General features: G+C 43.2%; 1 protein-coding gene across 1 annotated transcript in view; it reads right to left on the minus strand.

Moving 5' to 3' along the window:
* Positions 1–13,851: 13,851 nt before the first annotated feature.
* mpped2a (metallophosphoesterase domain containing 2a) overlaps positions 13,852–19,401 on the minus strand; it is a 103,237-nt gene continuing 97,687 nt past the window's right edge. The window contains 4 exon segments of the mRNA XM_080458545.1: positions 13,852–13,976; positions 14,963–15,076; positions 16,617–16,659; positions 16,661–16,733. Coding sequence (XP_080314671.1) covers positions 13,858–13,976; positions 14,963–15,076; positions 16,617–16,659; positions 16,661–16,733 — 349 coding nt within the window. The 3' untranslated portion in view covers positions 13,852–13,857.

The following is a 19,401-nucleotide window of genomic DNA, read 5'->3' on the forward strand; positions in this document are numbered from 1 at the left end:
TATGAGCACGGCAAGCCTCTAGGTGGCAGTGTAACGACAAGCATAAAGACTCGCTAGCCAATTAGAATCCTGGAAAAAAAAAAAATCAACACAACAACAACAATGATCAGCAGAAATAACTTCCTGAGTACAAAACAAGTAACATTTTTATTTATTTTAATTTTTAATTCAAATTTCTTTTTTTTTTATTTCCTTAATGACAGCGACTATAATAATATGAGGAAAATGAGAGGAGAGGAGGAAGAGAAGGGAACGTTTCTTTGGTTTGTTTGCTGTTTTTTTATGTCCTTCTCAGCAGGAATTGAAAATGTATGTACAATATAAGAAAACTGCACGTAGCAAACACATATGGAAGAAGGAAACTTCATAAACTGTGACTGTAGCTCAGTTCTCTTCTCTGTGAAATGAAGCAGAACGTAGATTAAAAAGCAATAGAAAACAAAGAATTTATATTTTTCTCATTATTAACAATTTGTTCGGTTGATCAAGGACTGAATGACTGAAACACTTCTTTCTCCCTTTTCCTTCTTGGATTAAGTTTTTTTATTTTTTTTTCTTGTTGTCAAACCTCCAGCCCCCTACCACCCCCCCCACCCCCCCCCCCACCCACCCCCACTGCTGCGGTTGGCATCGGCCGCCTCGGCCCAGCCAGCGTGGTGGTGATCCTCCCCATATGGCAGCCAGCGCCTCCTGCTGAGGGACTCCTTCATTTCTAATAACGCACACGATGTAATAAAAGGGCCCGATTGAATTAATCAGCTTGAAGACATTAATCAGACATTAATGAAGTATTAACCTCTGCACCGCGCTGCTGCTCGCCGCCTCTGCCTGCCTGTTTACATCGACCTGCTGCTCCGCTTCTTGGAAGGATTCCGCCTCATCCTGTTTTTTCTTTTCTTTTTTCTTTTTTTTCTCTGTAAAAAGAAAAAAAAAAAGCCAGAAAAAAAAAAAAAAAAAAAAAAACCTTTTTCACGTTCATCCTCACAAAAAGAATAAATAATTCAAAAGAAGTGAATTTTTTTTCTCATTGAAAACTAAAACCAAATACACATTGTGCGTCTGTGGAGCGTGGAGGTTCACTCTTGACCTTCAGTGTAGTAGTTTGACAAAAAAAAAGTAAAATAATAATTCTTTGTTGAAGGCTGAACTATTATTTGTCTGCGAACTGTTTTTGTAATGAAAAACTCTAGAAAAAGCTTGAAAGCAGACCTTGGGTTTATTGAGTTTTGTGTGAGCAGGAATGCTTTCAGACACACACACACACACACACACACACACACACACACACACACACACACACACACACACACACACACACACACACACACACACACACACACACACACACACACACACACACACACACACGGATCAGTCAAGTCCCACATAAAGGAACGAGCAGGACACAGTTTAGAGTTTTGACATTTTAGCAGCAACAATAGTGAAGAATCAGTAGTGAGAGAAATAACAGAATAACTGTTTATTCAAATCATTTTAATTGAGTTGATGTGAAGGAATATCACCGCGACGACCCGAGTTCTGAAACACAAGACGAGATGCAAAGTTCTGGTCCTCAATAAAGAGAAGTGTGAAAGTCCAGGTCATGTAAGAAAAGCTGGAGGTCAAACTGGGACAATCATGTGGTGAAGAAGCAGCAGAGATTATAAATAATCCAACCAGGATTCGTCTGGTGGGAAGAAGGTGAACTGAGAAAAACCAGAGAGCAGAAACATGAGGAGGGTTACTGCTGGCAGCCTGCAAAAGCTGCAATACACACACACACACACACACACACACACACACACACACACACACACACACACACACAAACACGCACACGCACGCAAACACACACACACACACATTCGCACACACACGCACGGACGCGCACACACACAAACACACACACACACACACACGCACACACATGCACACACACACACACGCAGACACACACACACATTCGCACACACACACGCACGGACGCGCACACACACAAACACACACACACACACACACACGCACGCACGCACGCACGCACGCACGCACACACACACACACACAAAAGAAACAAAACAAAATAAAAGTGTTTACTAAAACAGCCTGTGACTCACCACGGTGGTTTTTGGGATATTTGTTGTGGCTGACATGCGTATTTTGTATTTTGTATTTTAAAAACCCTTCTGGGTTTCACTCAATACACTTACAACTAATCTGGAGTTAAAACGTGTTGTAAAATCTATATATTTACATCTAGTGATGGTTTCTACAGCAGCGGTACTTTTACCATCATTGTGCTGACTCGTGAGGAATTCTTACTGTCGGTTGTCTTGATTAATAAATAAGGGGACAACGGCGCCCGTTAACTGTAATTATGGTAATTCTCTAAACTCCACACAATTAATCAACGAGGTGCCCACAACCCGGCGGCGAGACGAAAGAAAGTGACGGAGAACGAGAGCGGAAACCAGGAAGGAGGTAAATTCTATCTCATACCACAAATGTAGCTTTTGTTTCTGCTCTGACATGAAGAAGCGGCGGAGGCACTAATCATCCGGCGCCATTCAGCAGATCCACTCCTCACAGTGGCGTATTGTCATCCCGGGTCGGAGGGTCAATTTGCTTCCAGTTCAATCGGCTCTTCGGAGATTCCTCAGCCTGGGAGGGCAGGAGAGGAACGGCCGTCAGTCCAGCCTGCAGGGGAAAGAATTCACCTGAAAAACAATTAGCTGGTGAACTTTCAGTGGAATCTAATCAGGTTTTACATTTGGAGCGGCGAAATTAAAACTGCCCCGGCGCCCGAGTCATTTGGCAGCACGCGACTTAAATCCACAGCGTTGAAACTCCAAACAACAGGTTTGTGTTGGGAGGAGCGTTGCTTTCTCGGGACTGCGCGTCTTTTCGATAAACACGCTACTGCGGCGAAGCCTCATTTACAAACGCGACGCGTCTGTAAAAAACATGCGTTTGTGGGAAACCAGCGAATCTGAAAACGGCTTAAATCTGTTAACCGATACCGAACGACTCTTCTTCTGCCGTCGACTCTCACTGCGAGCTTCTGGTGTCTGTTTGGTGAAAATCAGGTGGCGTGAAGCCGCCGAGCGCCGGATCGACTCCGTCACGCCAAAACGAGCACGAGGACCTTCTGGCTGCGTCATGATTCCTCCAATCGCTGCCGAGGCTCGTCTGCTCAATGAATAAATGACCAATAAAGCTTTTTTTTCTCCTTCAGACTTCAACCATCCAATCCTCCAAACACAATAAAGAAAAGAAAGAATTTAATTAAACCAACTTTTTTTTCCTTCATTGCAAAGATGCATTCCAGCAGTGAATCGATTTTCTAATCTGATCAAAAAAAAGATTTTTTTTTTAATACGTGAAAAATCTAAAATCCAAACAATGTCACAAAAAAAAAGCTAATTAAAATCACGTGACCTCAAAAATATCAGAGGTTCATTATTTACCAGGTGAAAATTGGAGTTAAATTAGTTTCCAGGTGAATTTGTGTGCGAAGCGGCTTCAAAGTGAGACGAGTTGCTTCCTTAGAAACAGTTAGACGTTTAATACAAACGGCTTTTTCATTTTTCAGAACTACAACAGTGACGTTTTACTTCTGTTACTCCAGGTTGGATTATTAATCCTGATTGTGATCAATAATAATTCAACATCAACGCAAATCTTCTTACTGACTGTCGATAGAAACTGTTTGCAGTGTTTATCAACGGTTCCAAAGATCTTAAGTGCATCCTCAATAAACTGTTGGGATGGAAGCTGAGGTCTGACGTTGTGTTTGTTGGTGATCTGAGGTATAGGAACATTAATGTAAGGCTCGGAGCGCCGGTATGGCCGCAGGTTTGAACAGCGACAGAATAAGAGATGACGGAGTCAGCCCTTTGGGTGGTCCACATCTTTTTGTTCTTTTTATTTTCACAAGTGCAAAAAGTGCATTGGAGGGTTCAGGAGTGTGGGTTCTTCAGCAGCAGAACCATGAATGGTGTTAAAGGAAGTCCTAAAGGCAGCCCACTCAAATGGATGAAACCATTAAAAGTCCCCAAGTGATAAAAGGTAATATTAGTTTCATAAAACTAAGTTAAAATCCCCCCAACCAAAACCACAACTATACGTCAATGAAAGAAAACCATATTAACAAATACAACAAAAAACCAAAGACCAAAATAAGAGTAAATCCTAAACCCTGTGCAACACCCCCACTCCTCCTCCTCTTGGTTCAGCCTGGAACCATTTCAACCATTTAGTTCCTCCTCCCTGGAGGAATGCTTTGCCGAGACGCCGACCTGAACACAAGAGGAGAAGCTAAATTAAAACGTGCAAATTCCCACCCACATCTTTAAACATTCAGCACATGCGCATCAACACCAGCGACTCTCAGATCACATATGAGGTCGCCTCCACAGAACGCCGTCTGACTGATGACGCACTCCCAACTGGACCCTCAGCAACAACAAACACACAGTAAATACTTTTAAATGACAACCGTGATCAATCTTTTATCTGTGCAAAATGTTGCATTATCCTTAAAGTGCTGCGTGTTGTAGTGCTTTGTGAATATCTGAAGTGCTGTGAGTGATCATGTGTAATGAGTTTCTTACTATTAATAAAAACAAACAAAAGGTGATGTTTATTAAAAGCACAAACGTTTCTCATGAACCGAGGAAACCTGAAATTGATGTGAGCATCAGGACGTGCAGCCTCATGAACAGACGGGGGACGTGAGGTGTAACAAGGCACAGCCGGCGACAATCAGGGAGGAGAAGGAGCACAGAGGAGCACAGAGGAGCACAGAGGAGCACAGAGGAGCACAGAGGAGCAGAGTGAAGCCAAACATGTTCTCAGTCCCTGGAGGGAAAGTATGATGTCAGTCAGTGCTCGTGAGCAACGAGGTACACAAAGAAATACATTCTGATGTAAAAAGATCCGTGCTTGATCATTCGTTTCTTTAGAACTCCAGAAATAACGTCCAAAAGGACAAATCACATCCTGGCTCCTGTTGGAGGACGTGTGGGACGCATGTGGCTGACCACACTCACATAATCTGGATTCGTCCCAAGTTGAGTGTAATCTGGAGAAAAGTATTGGAAGTGGTTTTCCAACAGACCAGTCCACAAGACCCCCAGTGGTGCTTCGAGGTGTAACACCCACCGACATTAATGATAGAGCGAGGAAATATCTGTTCAATATTCTGCTCACAGCATGGAGAGGATTTGTACAGTACTTCCTTTTGTTTTTACTGTTTTTGTTGTTTGTCATTGGTACTTAGGATGATTGTTTACTCTTCTATCTTTATGCACGACTCCATAGGGAATGTATATAAGTTAACAATATACAGCGGATATGTATACATGTAACATGTCTTAAAGATTGACTACAATATTGTCTGTCGTTAACATTTTATTATTTTGATATATTCTCTGTGTATTGCTATACTATGTTGCTCCTTTGTTTTTGTCTTCTTTGTTGTTTGTTTTTATTTGACCTGAACTTTACAAATTCAAAACTGGTTTTGTAGTAGAGAAACTCTACATCATTTTACTGTACTGTGTTGGCTGAAATGAAGAGAAACTTAAGTTAAAAAACCAAAAGATCCATGCTGTGTTGTTGACCAGTGTTGTTTTCGTCAACGACGACGATGACGAAATTATTTCGTTGACGTCCCTTTTTCTCAGGACGATAACGAGACGGTGACGAGCTAAACACGTCTGTCTTATGACTAAAACGTGACGTTATACATGTGTGAGTTTTCGTTGAAACGACGAGACGGGACTGAAACCTCAGTGCGTGGCCTGTCAGACGTGTCGTCCTATTGACTGTGAAATCTGTCTGTCACAAGCCGGCAATGCCGCTGCCGCTACTTCCTTGTTTGGTCGCGCCCACCACCGAGCACGGCAGCGTATATTTTCACAACACCACTGAGCGGGAATTGAGTTGATTAACGTGAACCTGTCGATGGAGCATGGCCGCGGCCTCACCGAAGGGGCCTGGTGGTGGGAGGATACACTCCATTACCATCCATCGGAGAGAAAGAGCGAGTGCATCGTAGAGGGAGACGCTGGTGTAACTATGTATAAAGAACACCACCAATCAGAACCTGAAGGCTTCCCACGCTGATATATTTTCGAAGGTTTTTACAAAACATACATAATACACTCTTAATTGCATTGGCAGGTCGAGTTACTCATCCATTGGTAATATTTTGGGCTTGTGTGTATTAGAGTTGTTCGGTATACCGGTACTGTATTGGCATCGTGGTAGTGAAAATACTGGGCCCGGCTGGTACCGGTATCGTTTTCTTTTTTTTAACGTCGCCATGTAGAGCCACTGAGTTGTAGTTTGCGAGGAGGAGAGTCGTCAGTCTCTCTGGGGGGGAAGAGTCGGCCGGCTGCTCCTCTTTCTAACTTTCATTCATTTAGGATTTAGTCGACGTGGGAGCGGCGAATGACCGGGGATCCCTCGAGGAGAGCCGTCGGTGATGGAAGGTGCACGCGAGATACTGACAGCTCTTTACTGTGTGTGTGTGTGTGTGTGTGTGTGTGTGTGTGTGTGTGTGTGTGTGTATGGGAGGGACGTTTAGGACAGTCGAAAGTGCGGAAAGCAGCTCACCGGTTTCTTTTTTTATTATTAGATTTCATGAATTTTTTTATTGCGCTCCGGTTTCTGAGAGGTGTGAAAAAAAGGCTGAGACTGGGTGCATGCGCTCCCGCGCTCCGACACAAGATCCATAATTGCGCTTCGTACTCGACCTTATTTACCAACAACGTTCCTGGACACAACTTCAAAATAAAAGTCAAACAACGTATTTTCAAAACAGTCTTCTCCCAACCGAGCTTGTACTTTGAAAAGAATACCGGATGCGTAAATGTCATGGCGTTTGCGTCCATGTGAGAGTGAGCATGTGTAACGGACTCAAACGACCCGTGGAAACTCTGTAAAAAGAAATAGAGTGCATCACTAACGGAGCAGCAAAGAGCAAGAGTCTGAAAGAGAGAGAGAGAGAGAGAGAGAGACAGAGAGAGAGAGAGAGAGACAGAGAGAGAGAGAGAGGGAGACAGAAGGGAAACAATGGCCGCGGCTACATCCACAAGGCTGCAACTGCGTTCTCTTTTTATTTGGAAAAGTATCGAAATACATGGTATCGGTACCAAAATGTTGGTATCGTGAAAACTGGTGTGTATGTTCACTGCACTTTTGAAAATTCTCAGTAATAAAGCCAAAGAAACAATTGCCAAAGAAAGGAATGTGGTTATGTGAAAGCTTTATGGTTCACTGTTGGTTTTATGAATTGCAACACCTGATACAACCTTTAAAAACACGAGCCTTGCCTCACATACAAACTGGATGTGTTTGGATGTAACGTGTCGTAGGTTGGCGAAGTGGAAAGACATTAAAGACTTACCGGTGTACGAAGACCTCCATCAAAAGACCGGACGCTGCAGATACTCAACGTGCGGCGAGGAAAAAGCAAAAAAAGCTGGTGTCGATATGCATTCACACCCACAGTGAAGGAACGGCGAGCCGGAGCAGCCATGTCTCCTCCTGCTCATCTGTGGCCCATGTTAATATGATTAGACTGGATTATGGTAATGTGCAGGGGGATCTGGGGCTGTGGGCCGATGCTGAGCTGCTCTCGTTTCGGGGAATCGTTAATTGGTTGGGCTGCTTTGATGTTGTGGTGATGAGAGAATCGGGGGGGGGGGGGGGGGGGGTTGGCAACGGCGCCCCACAACTCAAGCCCATTTTAGTTTTTGGCCTACGAGAGAGCAAAACGCTGGCGAGCGGTAAAAAGGAATGAAACCTGATGAAACGGAGGAGAAAGTGTGAAGAACACGCGGAATACCAGAGGCCCGGGATCCTCGCTCGCTCTCCTGCTGACAGTCCACCACACTTGTTTTTATTGACCCTTTTGTTTTTTAAGGGACTCAAGCTTCTTTAAATCTGGTCCCTGCAGTGATTTTCAATGATTATTTGAGCAGCACATTTGTCTGCGGCCACCTGTCACTAATGCAGAACAAACAACGTCGGTCTGGGCGACTTGTAGCTTCGTGTAACGAGCAAACCAAAGGACGTTGAACCGTCACTGTTTTTGCTGCTTCCTGGGACAAACCAGACTTTATCTAGACGTGTGTCTTTACTGATCAACTGAATTGAACTAAGAAAATACAAGGTGCATTATTTCAACAAAATGAAATACTACTAGTAATACTAGTATCAGGAGGAGATGAAATAGTGGTGCTCTGTCTGAAATGATATAATATATCTACATTATCGTGGGTCCAGTGGAAAGTCAGCGTTCAGGATGAATCAGATTCTGTTTGAATCCAGAATTTCTCCAGGATTCATTTCAGACAGAGCACAACTAGTTCATATCCTCCTGATACTAGAATACTAGAATTTCTGGAAATCCAGAAAGCAGAAAACAATTTCGATGTTTTACCTTATCTTTGCTTCGGTAGCTACTATGAGCATCATTTTTATTCTTTTTTTTCATGGATTTTTGTCTCGTTATCCATTTTAAGCATCTTAACTATTTTAGCCATTTTAGCTCTTTATAGCCGCTGTGAATGCTTAGAACAGTTTTAGCTATATTAGCAATTCTTAGCTTTTCAGACTTTTTGTGTGATTTATTATCATTTTAGCTGTTTTCCTTGTTTTGTTTATTTTGCTGAATTGTTTGAGCTATTTAATAAATTGTTAGTAATTGTTTGAGCTGGTTTGCCTTCTTCAGCTGTTTCTATCCAGGAGATTAGAATATTTTGGAACAACAGAGTGGTGCGCACATAAAATAAAAAAAGCAAAGTTTGATGGAGGAGCTGACGAGCCGCAGGTTGCAGACCCCGGTAATAGATGCAACCAGTTTAACTCGGAGGAAATATTCTAAATGGAGAAACTTTACCAACATCCTATACTGGGGCCAAGAAACATAAAATACAAATATACGATAAACTACAATTAAATCTGTATTTTTTTCTGTAATTAATTAATTAATAAAAGTCCATTAAAGTCTGAGCACGAGCATCGAGATTGCAAATTGGAAAGACGCCATCACCGTGTGAAAGAGGATATTCAAACACACACTCATGCAAATTCAGCGCAGGAAGTCCCTGCAGCCGAGATCCGACCGGCGTCGGTGGAGCCGCCCTCCGTCTCGCCGCCCTCCATCTTGCCGCCCTCCGTCTCGCCGCCCTCCGTCTCGCCGCCCTCCGTCTCGCCGCCCTCCATCTTGCCGCCCTCCGTCTCGCCGCCCTCCGTGTGTCAGCAGGCTGACAGGCGTCCAGCTCTGCAGGCGTCTGTGGACCCAGGTGAGTCGAAGGAGGACGGATCTGAAAACCTGGAACTTCCTCACCAAGCGTGAAAATAAACCCTCTGAAAACTCTTCATCTGAAGCCGAGAGATATACAACTTCATGCAGAAGTGTTGCTTGTTTGGGTTTCCTTTTGAATGTAAAGTGGGCATGTTTTCTGCTCCGACTCGGCGTCGTCAAAGAGCTTCAGACAGAAGAGAGGAAGAGCAGACCGCCGAGGTCAACAGCTCCTCCACTCCAATCCACCAAACAACTCCGGCTCTGAGCGCGCACAAACACGTCGGCTTCAAAATGAAGCAGCGACGTGAGAAAATCAGAGCCGAGTATGTAAAATGATGATTTTAGCACTGAACTCACTCGCAGGCTTGTGAGAGGAAGTCGACTGTTCTGAGTGAACCGAGCGTCAAAACAAAAGACTCTGGGCGACTTCAGCCTCTTGGAAAAGCGGCTCCACAAAACAGTTCTGTATTTGACAATGGTGAACTCTGGCAGTAACAAACATGGATTCATTTCTCAGTGTCACTCTGAGTCAACATGTTCCTGATTTTACAAATATCACAAGGGTAAGAAAAGTTTAAGAAACAAATGTGTTTAATGTGTGAAAGTATTTTTACTGTAGGTTATATATGTACTTTGCATTATGATGTTGTTGGCGGGGGACTGCAGATGGAAACTCGCCACAGCTAAATGTGGTGCAGAGCATCTTTTCTTTAAGATGAATGTTTTCTGTTCATGGTCCCTGAAAACTAAACAAACTAAATTAACCTGCAGGTTCCTCGGTGATACTGGAGGTCAAAGGTCAAAGTAATACCATCCAGTGTTACTGTATCTTTAAGATGTTTTGGGCCAAATATTATAAGTTTAATCTGAGTTCAGAGGCATAAACTTACAGCTCATCCAGGCTTTTATGTCTTCAAAACAAGTTGCTCAGTATCGTCCGGCTTCATAGATAAATAGATTTGTGTATCTTTTGCATAGACATGGAAATTGATGGATTGTTTCCTGATGATATTCCCTACAGGATGCAGGTATATTGTAAAAAGTATAGGTCTTAACTAGGGACGTCCAGATCACACTTGTTTGCCCCCGATACCGATCTGATTTTTCAGAATTGAGTATCGGCCGATACCGATACTTTCCCGATCCGATACTCACATTGCTATTGCAAATATACTCAGTAGTCTATTTTTGGAGCAACTAAGACGTCTGAAGCTAAAAGCACTATTGGTAGAAGCTTTGTTTAGCTAGAAATTATTGTAAAACTCACTTATTGAATCAAACTTCTTCTCTTTCTCTTTAGTTGTTGTAAACTGAGGAACATCCACACGGCGAAAAAACAATCTTTGTCCTCCCTGTCCTTCTCCCAAAGAACCTCCGTCCACACCTCACTATGAACACGGCTCAACACGAGGCTTCAGGGCATGTAGTACACATGCCAGGCCTTTAGGGGCACTGTGACTCACCAAACACAATATAAAACACAGAAGAAGACAGAACACATAGACATTTAGAAGTAGACTCCTGCACATAAACACATAAAGCACTATATATAACTCTAATTTTATAGGTCTATGGCCCCGCTCCGCCTGCTTCTAGCTTCTGCAGCTCGACTGGAGCTTCTAGTCCCTGATTGTTGTGGTTATTAGGTGACGTTGTGGAACGCGTTTTTTTTTTTTTAGATCGGCTGGATTTGCCGATCCCCGATCACTCACAAATCACTAATATCGGCCCTGATCCGATATCTACCGATCAGATCGGGACATCCCTAGTCTTAACATAGAACCCTGTGGATCTCCATGTTTAAGTTCAACGTGAGCTGAAGAGTTCTTATCGTGAAGGAGGTGGAACTGATGTCAGACGACTGACTGGACCAATTGAGTGGCAGCTGCTCCAGTTTGAGCAGAATTATAGAGCTGAGGAGGATTTACCAAAAACATTAATGACAATTCAGTTGATAATTTCAACACAACACAAACATTATCAAATTTGTGATTGAGATTCTTCACATTATTATACTGAAACTTTGATTTTAAGGGTTTATTGTCTTTCCCAAAGACGCTGTGATGAAGTTCTACTTTTCTTTTCCTGAACAACAAAAACACAAGATGCAGTTTCATAAGTAAAAATCTTGCAATTTTATTTGCATATAAAGGCAGCTAAATATATCACAATGAACTGAAAGAGAACTAACATTTCCATGAAGAGGGATACAATCAGAGAAAGAGCGAGAGAGGAAGAGGAAGAGAGCACGAAAAAGAGCATTTACAGCGGCAAAGTTCAGACTATTGGCAACATTTTTTTTTTGTGCTAGCAAGATTGCATTTACACACAGTGCAAAATGAGAAGAAAAAAAAAAAAGCAATAAAACACAAATACTATCAGATTTACACTTTAAAGGACAACTTAAGCATGTTTAGGCAGGCGTGTTGTCGGGAACAATCAGCGCCTGTTGGATTGTGACTGATGAAAAAAAACTAAAACGTTTTCCTCTCTCATCCCAAATGAACATTTTACCCAACTGGGAGAGTTAATACAAAAAACATTAAAGAAACATCGGATTCGTTGGGAAGCGATAAAGAAACATGGCAATCTTACAGGTGCGCGCAGAAGAAAAAAAAGCACCTCATTTTCTTTTTTTTTTTTTTTAGTCAAACACAACTTTTAGTACAGATGTTTTACAACATGAATATATAATATATATATTTTTTTATACATACATTTTCCAAATCAGATGAGAAATCCATGATAAAAGGTGAAGAGTTCCGGCTGTTACTCCATAGCTTTCCTTGGTCCCGGCGTTAGTCAGGTGTTGCTTTGCGGGGATGACGGGTAATAAATAAGGACTTTTCTCTGAGCTCGCAGAGAGTCGGGGCTCTAGCTGAGAACATTAAAGCTAGTTTAAGGCAGCGTCCCTGTCAGCCAATAGGAAAAGAGGAACTGACGCAAAAGAACAAGAAAAAAAGAAAAATACCCTAAACATCAGATGACGACATGAAACGATGGCGTCCATCGTCTGGCCAAAACCAAACGGAAAGGAATTGTACAAATTCACAAAGCATCATTTATCTTACAGATCTGACTGAAATTCACCAAGAGCCAAGATTGTTTAACCACAAAATCCCTCTGGGGAGAAGAAAAGGAGAATACTGGCGTCTCAGGGTGGACAGGCTGTCCTGTCAGGCTGTCCTGTCAGGCTGTCCTGTCAGGCTGTCCTGTCAGGCTGTCCTGTCAGGCTGTCCTGTCAGGCTGTCCTCTCAGGCTGTCCTGTCAGGCTGTCCTGTCAGGCTGTCCTCTCAGGCCTTCAGTCTGGCCCACAGAAACACAGGAAAACTTTCTCAATCAACATTTAACTCAGGAAATGTTTGGGGGAACTTTTTACAATTGATGGGATACATTTTAAAAAAAAAATCAGATTAAATGAGGATTTTTTTATTTTCTTTAACCAGAAAAAACAAACAAACTGGTTTTGACCTTTTAGATGTTTTACAGAGATACTTTTTAAAACGGAATTAATTAATGAATTTAAACATTAAAAATAAAACTATCTCTCCTGAGCCAACAAATTTAATAAATTAATTAAATTCAATTGAATAAATTACGGTTAAAAACCCGGAGTGAGGGATTAAGGCGGCGAGTTTTCTATCCTCTAAATATCCACTGCGACCTCGGAGGGGAAGAAGATGAAATGATAAAACATTAAAATGCTTCTTTTCTGTTTTGTTTTTTAACCTGATTAAGAAATTTGCACTTTTTCCCCCAATAGGAGTTTTTTTTTTTTTTTTTTTTTTAAATATATAAAACCTATTCAGGGATCTGATTTTGTGAATTAATAAAATTAATCAAATGTTTGGTGGAGAGAAATCCTAAAAACTTAATGATTGTTAATGACGGCTCATTAACCTCCCCTCCAAACTCAGCTTTTTAAAGTTTTGATATATTTTCTTATAACTCGGCTTTTATCGTCACTTCGTGTTTCTACACCCGACATGGAAGTGCAAACTGAACAGGAGGCCGGAACCTTCCATTCATCTTGAGTTTCTGTGAAATAATGAGATGCAGAAAGGGAAAAAAAACAAGCTTGTTATTTTGGTGATTGTTTCCTAATTTTGCTTCGAGGCGCCAGGAGTCCGTTTTGCTCGAATCCTTTTGGATTCCGCCTCGTTTCGATGTGTTCTCAGTCCAATGGTCACGTTTATTCAGAAAATGGAGTGTGAGATAAAAACAAGTTTCTTCATTGTTTGTCACTTTATCGGAGCCGCTCTTCGAAACTCACCACAAAAAAAAAAAACAACCAGGATTGTTGGCACAATCTTTATAAAAAGAACCCACCAGTATTCTCCTTTAACACCCCCATCCCCCCCCACCCCACCCCCCCACACACACATCCTCTCAAGCTTCGACAAAAGCGTAGAGATCGAATGTTTTGCAAAGAAACACTTAAAATTTTGTTTTCTTTTTAACGCGCCATATTTATAGAAAAGAAGTACTTTATCCAACCCCCCCCGCCCCCCCGTCCCCCCCGTCCCCCCCGTCCTCTGGCCTCAGGAGCTGGAGGGGTTCGGCAGGTCGAAGACGATGGGGGGGTTGGTGGGCTGGAAGCTGACGGTGCAGGTCGACGCGTTGATGAACGTCGTGTAGCCGTCCGTCATGATGCCGTAACCTGACGGAGGAAGACAAGACAAGATTAGACCGAGGAGTTTTTCCCTCTTCTGGGGTCACAACCCGGAAACAGGAAGTGCCCCCTCCCCCCCCCCATATATGTATATGCACCGGCCCTTTGAAATATGTCAAGGTTTTGTTATATTATATAAGTTATATAACTTGGAGGGAAACAGTTTCCCCCCAAAGCTGAAAGAAAGTTATAAAAATGGTCTTTGAATTTGAATATGCTTGTATACAAGTATACTAAATATACTTACACCTGTGTTGAGTCTACATCAATTCTACGATTTTCCATTAATATAAATCCATTACAAGCTTCAGCCTTAAGTAGAGAAAATGTGATTAATCGCGGTTAATAACAGAAAATTGTGTGATTAATTAGTAATTTTTTTTAATCGATTAACAGAACTTATATATACACACACACACACACACACACACACACACACACACACACACACACACACACACACACACACACACACACACACACACACACACACACACACACACACACACACACACACACACACACACACACACACATATATATAGGTTTGATGTGTTGTGTTATAACTGTCCAGGGAGATTTAATAAAAATACTTTCTTTAATATGCATGTCCACAATAGAATAGAAAAGAATTAATTATATTTTGCCAAAATACCAAAATAAAAGGCTAATCATTCTGGAATGGTGCTGGAAAATTAACATGCATTTGTTCATTTACAATTTGCATCAAGACAATTGTGTTCCTACAAAGGTTTTTTTCCGAAGTTATTTCCTCCAGAACTCTCCTGGAGGTGATAAAATGTTGGTTTGAACTCTGAAGACGTCGGGTTGAAACACTCATTTGCTCATTTGATTCTCTGTCAGTTGATTTTTCATTTCAGAAGAATCTTTAGTATAAAAGACTTTCCAGCAGCTCAGTGGTGAATCCAGTCGAAGGAGGACACGGCGTGTCGAATGTTTCTTCTTCTTCTTACCTTCATGAATGCCGCCGAAGGCGTGGAGTTTGGGCCGCACCCTCTTCTGGACCGTGTTGAGCAGCTCCACACAGCCGACCCGCTGCAGCTCCTTAGGGACCCAGTCTCTGAAACCTAAAACACACATTCGCCCAAGACGTCAGGAAATCAGCCTCAGCAAGTCCTTCCTCCGTCCAAACAAGATTCAGTGGCGTTTCCCGAACTGCCAAATCTCTAAAGAGCCTGTCCTACGTCACATACATGGATCTAGTAGTTCTGAATATAAAACTAATTGAAAGAAATCTAATAAAGGAAAGAAAAAATAAAGTGTTATCTTTTTAGTGTGACACGACATGCGTCACAGACTGAGTGTGAAGTTGAAACCCTCTGAGTGTGAAGTTGCACAATTCCAAGCCAGTGTTTATGAATCAGTGTTTTTTTTTGTGCTACTTATAAAAATAAGTAGGAAACAATTTTATTTATTTTGATTGAAAATTTGGACTGAAACTCGTCACTACTTTGCATAAAATGCCTCCAATAAAAGTACATTTATTCTTAAAAAGGAAACAAATTGTTTGTTATGAGGTGGTCAGTCTTATTTTGAATTGTTTATTTATAGTTAGTTAGTTTAGGCTTTAATTAAGCAAACATATGTTTTATCCAATTACTCGAATAATCAATAGAATACTCATAACAGTCACATTCATCAAACCCAACATGTGTTTTATTTAGCAGCTGTTATGTCACACAACATCCGATGCAACTGCTGCCTCTGTTTTATCGGGACGCATTACAAAGTCGCACAAGTTTCTGTCCCGATGACGCTGATTTGTCCCGCTCTGTAATACCACATTTTACCACCAGGTGGTGTGGTGAGTCAGGAAGCAGCTGAGGAGAAACAGGAAACACGACGATGGTCGAAGACGTCAGGCATTTGTTTTTAAAATCGTGCAGCTTTTCATGATTATTTTTTTCATTTATGGACAAATTCAACTCTTGTAAGGAGCAAAATGCTCTCTGATAATTTATTGCCTTTTCATGCCAGTCAGAGGAAACTCGTCAACGGTATTTCTTCCCTCTCTTTCATTCTCCTCTCTCTCTCTCTCTCTCTCTCTCCTCCAGCTTTGGAGAGAGTACAGCCCACATCTGGAGCCTCCCTCTCCTCTCCCTCTCCAGTCGTTTGCGGCAGCGTCTGTCACGCTGCCGCGAAATTGAGTTTCCATGCAATCAAAGGGCCACAGTGGCCGCCGCCACAGCAGCAACCCTCCGTAGGCGAGCGGGAAGGAAATCACTCAATAAAGCCAGATGGAGAGTGCGAGCAAAAAGAAAACACACACACACACACACACACACACACACACACACACACACACACACACACACACACACACACACACACACACACACACACACACACACACACACACACACACACACACACACACCGGGGGGGGGGACCGAATCAGTCGGTAGTGGAAAAAAACACAACACTAAAACCAAACAATACGTAGTTTCTTTTTTATGAACACAAATATTGAATTATGAAAGGTGTCTCCCTGCAGTTGCTGTTGGATTCTGATGAAAACATTGCTGGCTGTGATGAAGGGCCGTCCCGAACAAACATGACCCAGATGAAGGAGCGTTCCGGGGAGGCTGATTGGTTAATTGGACTCACCGAGCGGCGGGCCGTGGGTCATCAGGATGTCGACGCCGTCGGGGGACCAGGTTCCATTTATCCAGCAGGGACTGACCCCGGGGCAGGTTGAACCCCCAGCCGTTAAACCACGGAGTCCTGCAGAGCCGGGAGAGCCACCAGATCACATTAACGTCACCCAGGAGGCCCAACCTACTGTCATTACGGCGACACGCAGGAAATATATCAAGGAGAGACGGAACCTATTGACTTTCTGCTCTTTTTCCCAGCAGGACACCAACAGACGACACTTATAGGTGGAAACTCGTCTTTCAAATGCTCATGTCTTCATCGGGGATCGTTAGAAATCACACTGCCAATCAAGTCCAGAGATTCAGCCTGTATATATATATATATATATATATAAAATGAGTTGAAATATATAATTTGAGTTTTATATATACATATACATACAAGCGTATATGTATGTCTACACACACACACACACACACACACACACACACACACACACACACACACACACACACACACACACACACACACACACACCACACACACACACACACACACACACACACACACACACCACAATGTTTTTATTTGGATTTATATATGTTGGTGTATTTAACAAAACATTTAGAACATACTAATACATAATGTAAATATTGGATTCAAAGATAATCCAAATCACAAACCAATCTGTTTATGTTAAATAGTAAAATTCATTATTTATAATAATTAGAAAATTCAGAGAGCAACAATTACCCAGCGTTATTAATTATCATTACTAGTACATCTTTTGCATGTTCTACCTCACTAATTTGTAAGAAACCAGACTAAATCAAGCAAAACAAACACTATGCTATAACGTGAACCCTGCAGCAACGAAAGCACACTTCAGAGAGTCGCAGCTATTATTATTGCACGACTGCAAATTACCTACAGCAAAGTGAAAATTGAATGAGATGGCTAATCACTGCATTCGTGCCTCCGACACGTGTGATTGGTGGGATTGTTTGTCCATGAAATGAGAGCACGTGGTTCTGATGCGCCAGAGCAGGTTGGTGTGACCAAGAGGCGCAGTCAAGAATAATTCATTTTCAGACGACTGGCTGCGTGGGCCTCGTGGAGAGGAGGAGGAAAATTAAAAAAAGGAATTTCTAAACAGCGGGGAGTCACATCATGTGTCAACCCCCCCCCAATCCCTCTGCTATCCATCCACAGATTGATTGACAGCAGCCGGGGGCCACCTCCAGCAGCCTGGATGGGCGCCGACATCTCCAGGGTGACAGGAGGGCTTCTCAGCCTTTCCTGGCAGACACAAAGAAAGGAATGGATGGATGGATGGATGAATGGATGGATGGATGGCTGGATGGATGGAGGTAGGAGGGCTATGGGGGGGGGGGGGTGAGAACAGATGAAGAAATAAAGTGAACTGTACAGGGGTTAGATATAAGAGCGCGGCTGAGGAAACCAAGGGGAGAAAAGAAATCGAGTAAAGGCTGGTTGATAAATTGAGCCTTCATTTATCACAATAGTGGTAATGGCAGAAGAAGGCTGACAACGGAGGAAAGGAAGATAGATTATTGTGGCGTAATACCTCGGTATCTGAGGTGCTGCAGCAGAAGCCAGACGGAAAAGAAAAGAAATCTTTTGATTTTTAAATTTTTCAGGTCTGCAGAAGAAGCCTTCAAGAATAAAAGCCAGGGTTCGGGATCCTGAGCGGCTTGCAGCCACTTAGCGCTGCTGTTTGAACCGAGGGGAAATCAGGGCTCCACCAATGTCGATAGGCATTGTTACAGTGAAGGATGGACGCTCCCCGCTCTGATCAATACCTGCTGTTGCAGCAGGAAGGCCGAGCGGGGCTAACCGGAGCCGGAGCAGACTGGAGATGTGTTAAGAACATGAGCCCACCGTCCTGCTCGCTTCATTTCCAAACACAAACCCCCGCAGCTCACCAACCGCTGCCGCAAACAACAACACCCAAAATCCAGGCGAGTGAGAGGAGGCGGCGTCACCGAGCCATTTGGAGTATCGACTGTTTGCGCGCCTCGGATGGATAAAAAAAAGCCGCCGTTTTGCAGTGTCGGACCCGAAGTAAACTCGCTCTGTGATTCGCTCGCACCCGGTCGTCGCCTCGCTCTCTCGCTCGGTGGAGAGCTGAGAAATGAGGTTAAAAATGAAATGTGAGGAGCGCGCCGGGGAGTGAAGGCCACAGACTGAACTGATTAATTAGAACTAATCACACAAATCAGAACTAATGGAAGTCTAATGGATTACTGGGAAGACTTCTCGGATGCTGCGTCTGAGACTGGGGGGGGGGGGGGGGGGGAGCGGAGCGGAGGTAGCCTGGCCAGTTCGGCCCGGGCCTGCACAGAGAAAAAGCACCAGCAGCAGGTTATTTGTCTGGCTCTCTGGTTTTGACTAATAGCGACAAGGGCCAAAGTCTGAAAAATGGCAGAACGTATTTTAGACCCCCCCCCCCCCCCCCCCCCCCCCCCCCCCCCCCCCACCCCCCCCCCCCACCCCCCCCCACCCCTTCCCCCCTTTCCCATTTCGAAAAAATAAATCGTCGGTTTCGTGCTGCAAACATAAATAAACAGCTGGACCTGTGATTTTTGTTCCGTGTTTCCCATGTTCTGTCCCGCATAAACACATTCGTCTGGGGAGATGAAACACGACCCCTGACATGAGTTGCGGATTCGGAGGCGACCGAAAAAGGCCCCGACTGAACGCAGAGCGGGCGCGCCGCCGCTCGACGCCACAATGGCCCCCATTGTCGACTGTCTGCCTATGAAATATACCT

Source organism: Lipophrys pholis (genome assembly GCF_963383615.2).
Source record: "Lipophrys pholis genome assembly, chromosome: 2".
NCBI classification, from domain to species: Eukaryota; Metazoa; Chordata; class Actinopteri; order Blenniiformes; family Blenniidae; genus Lipophrys; species Lipophrys pholis.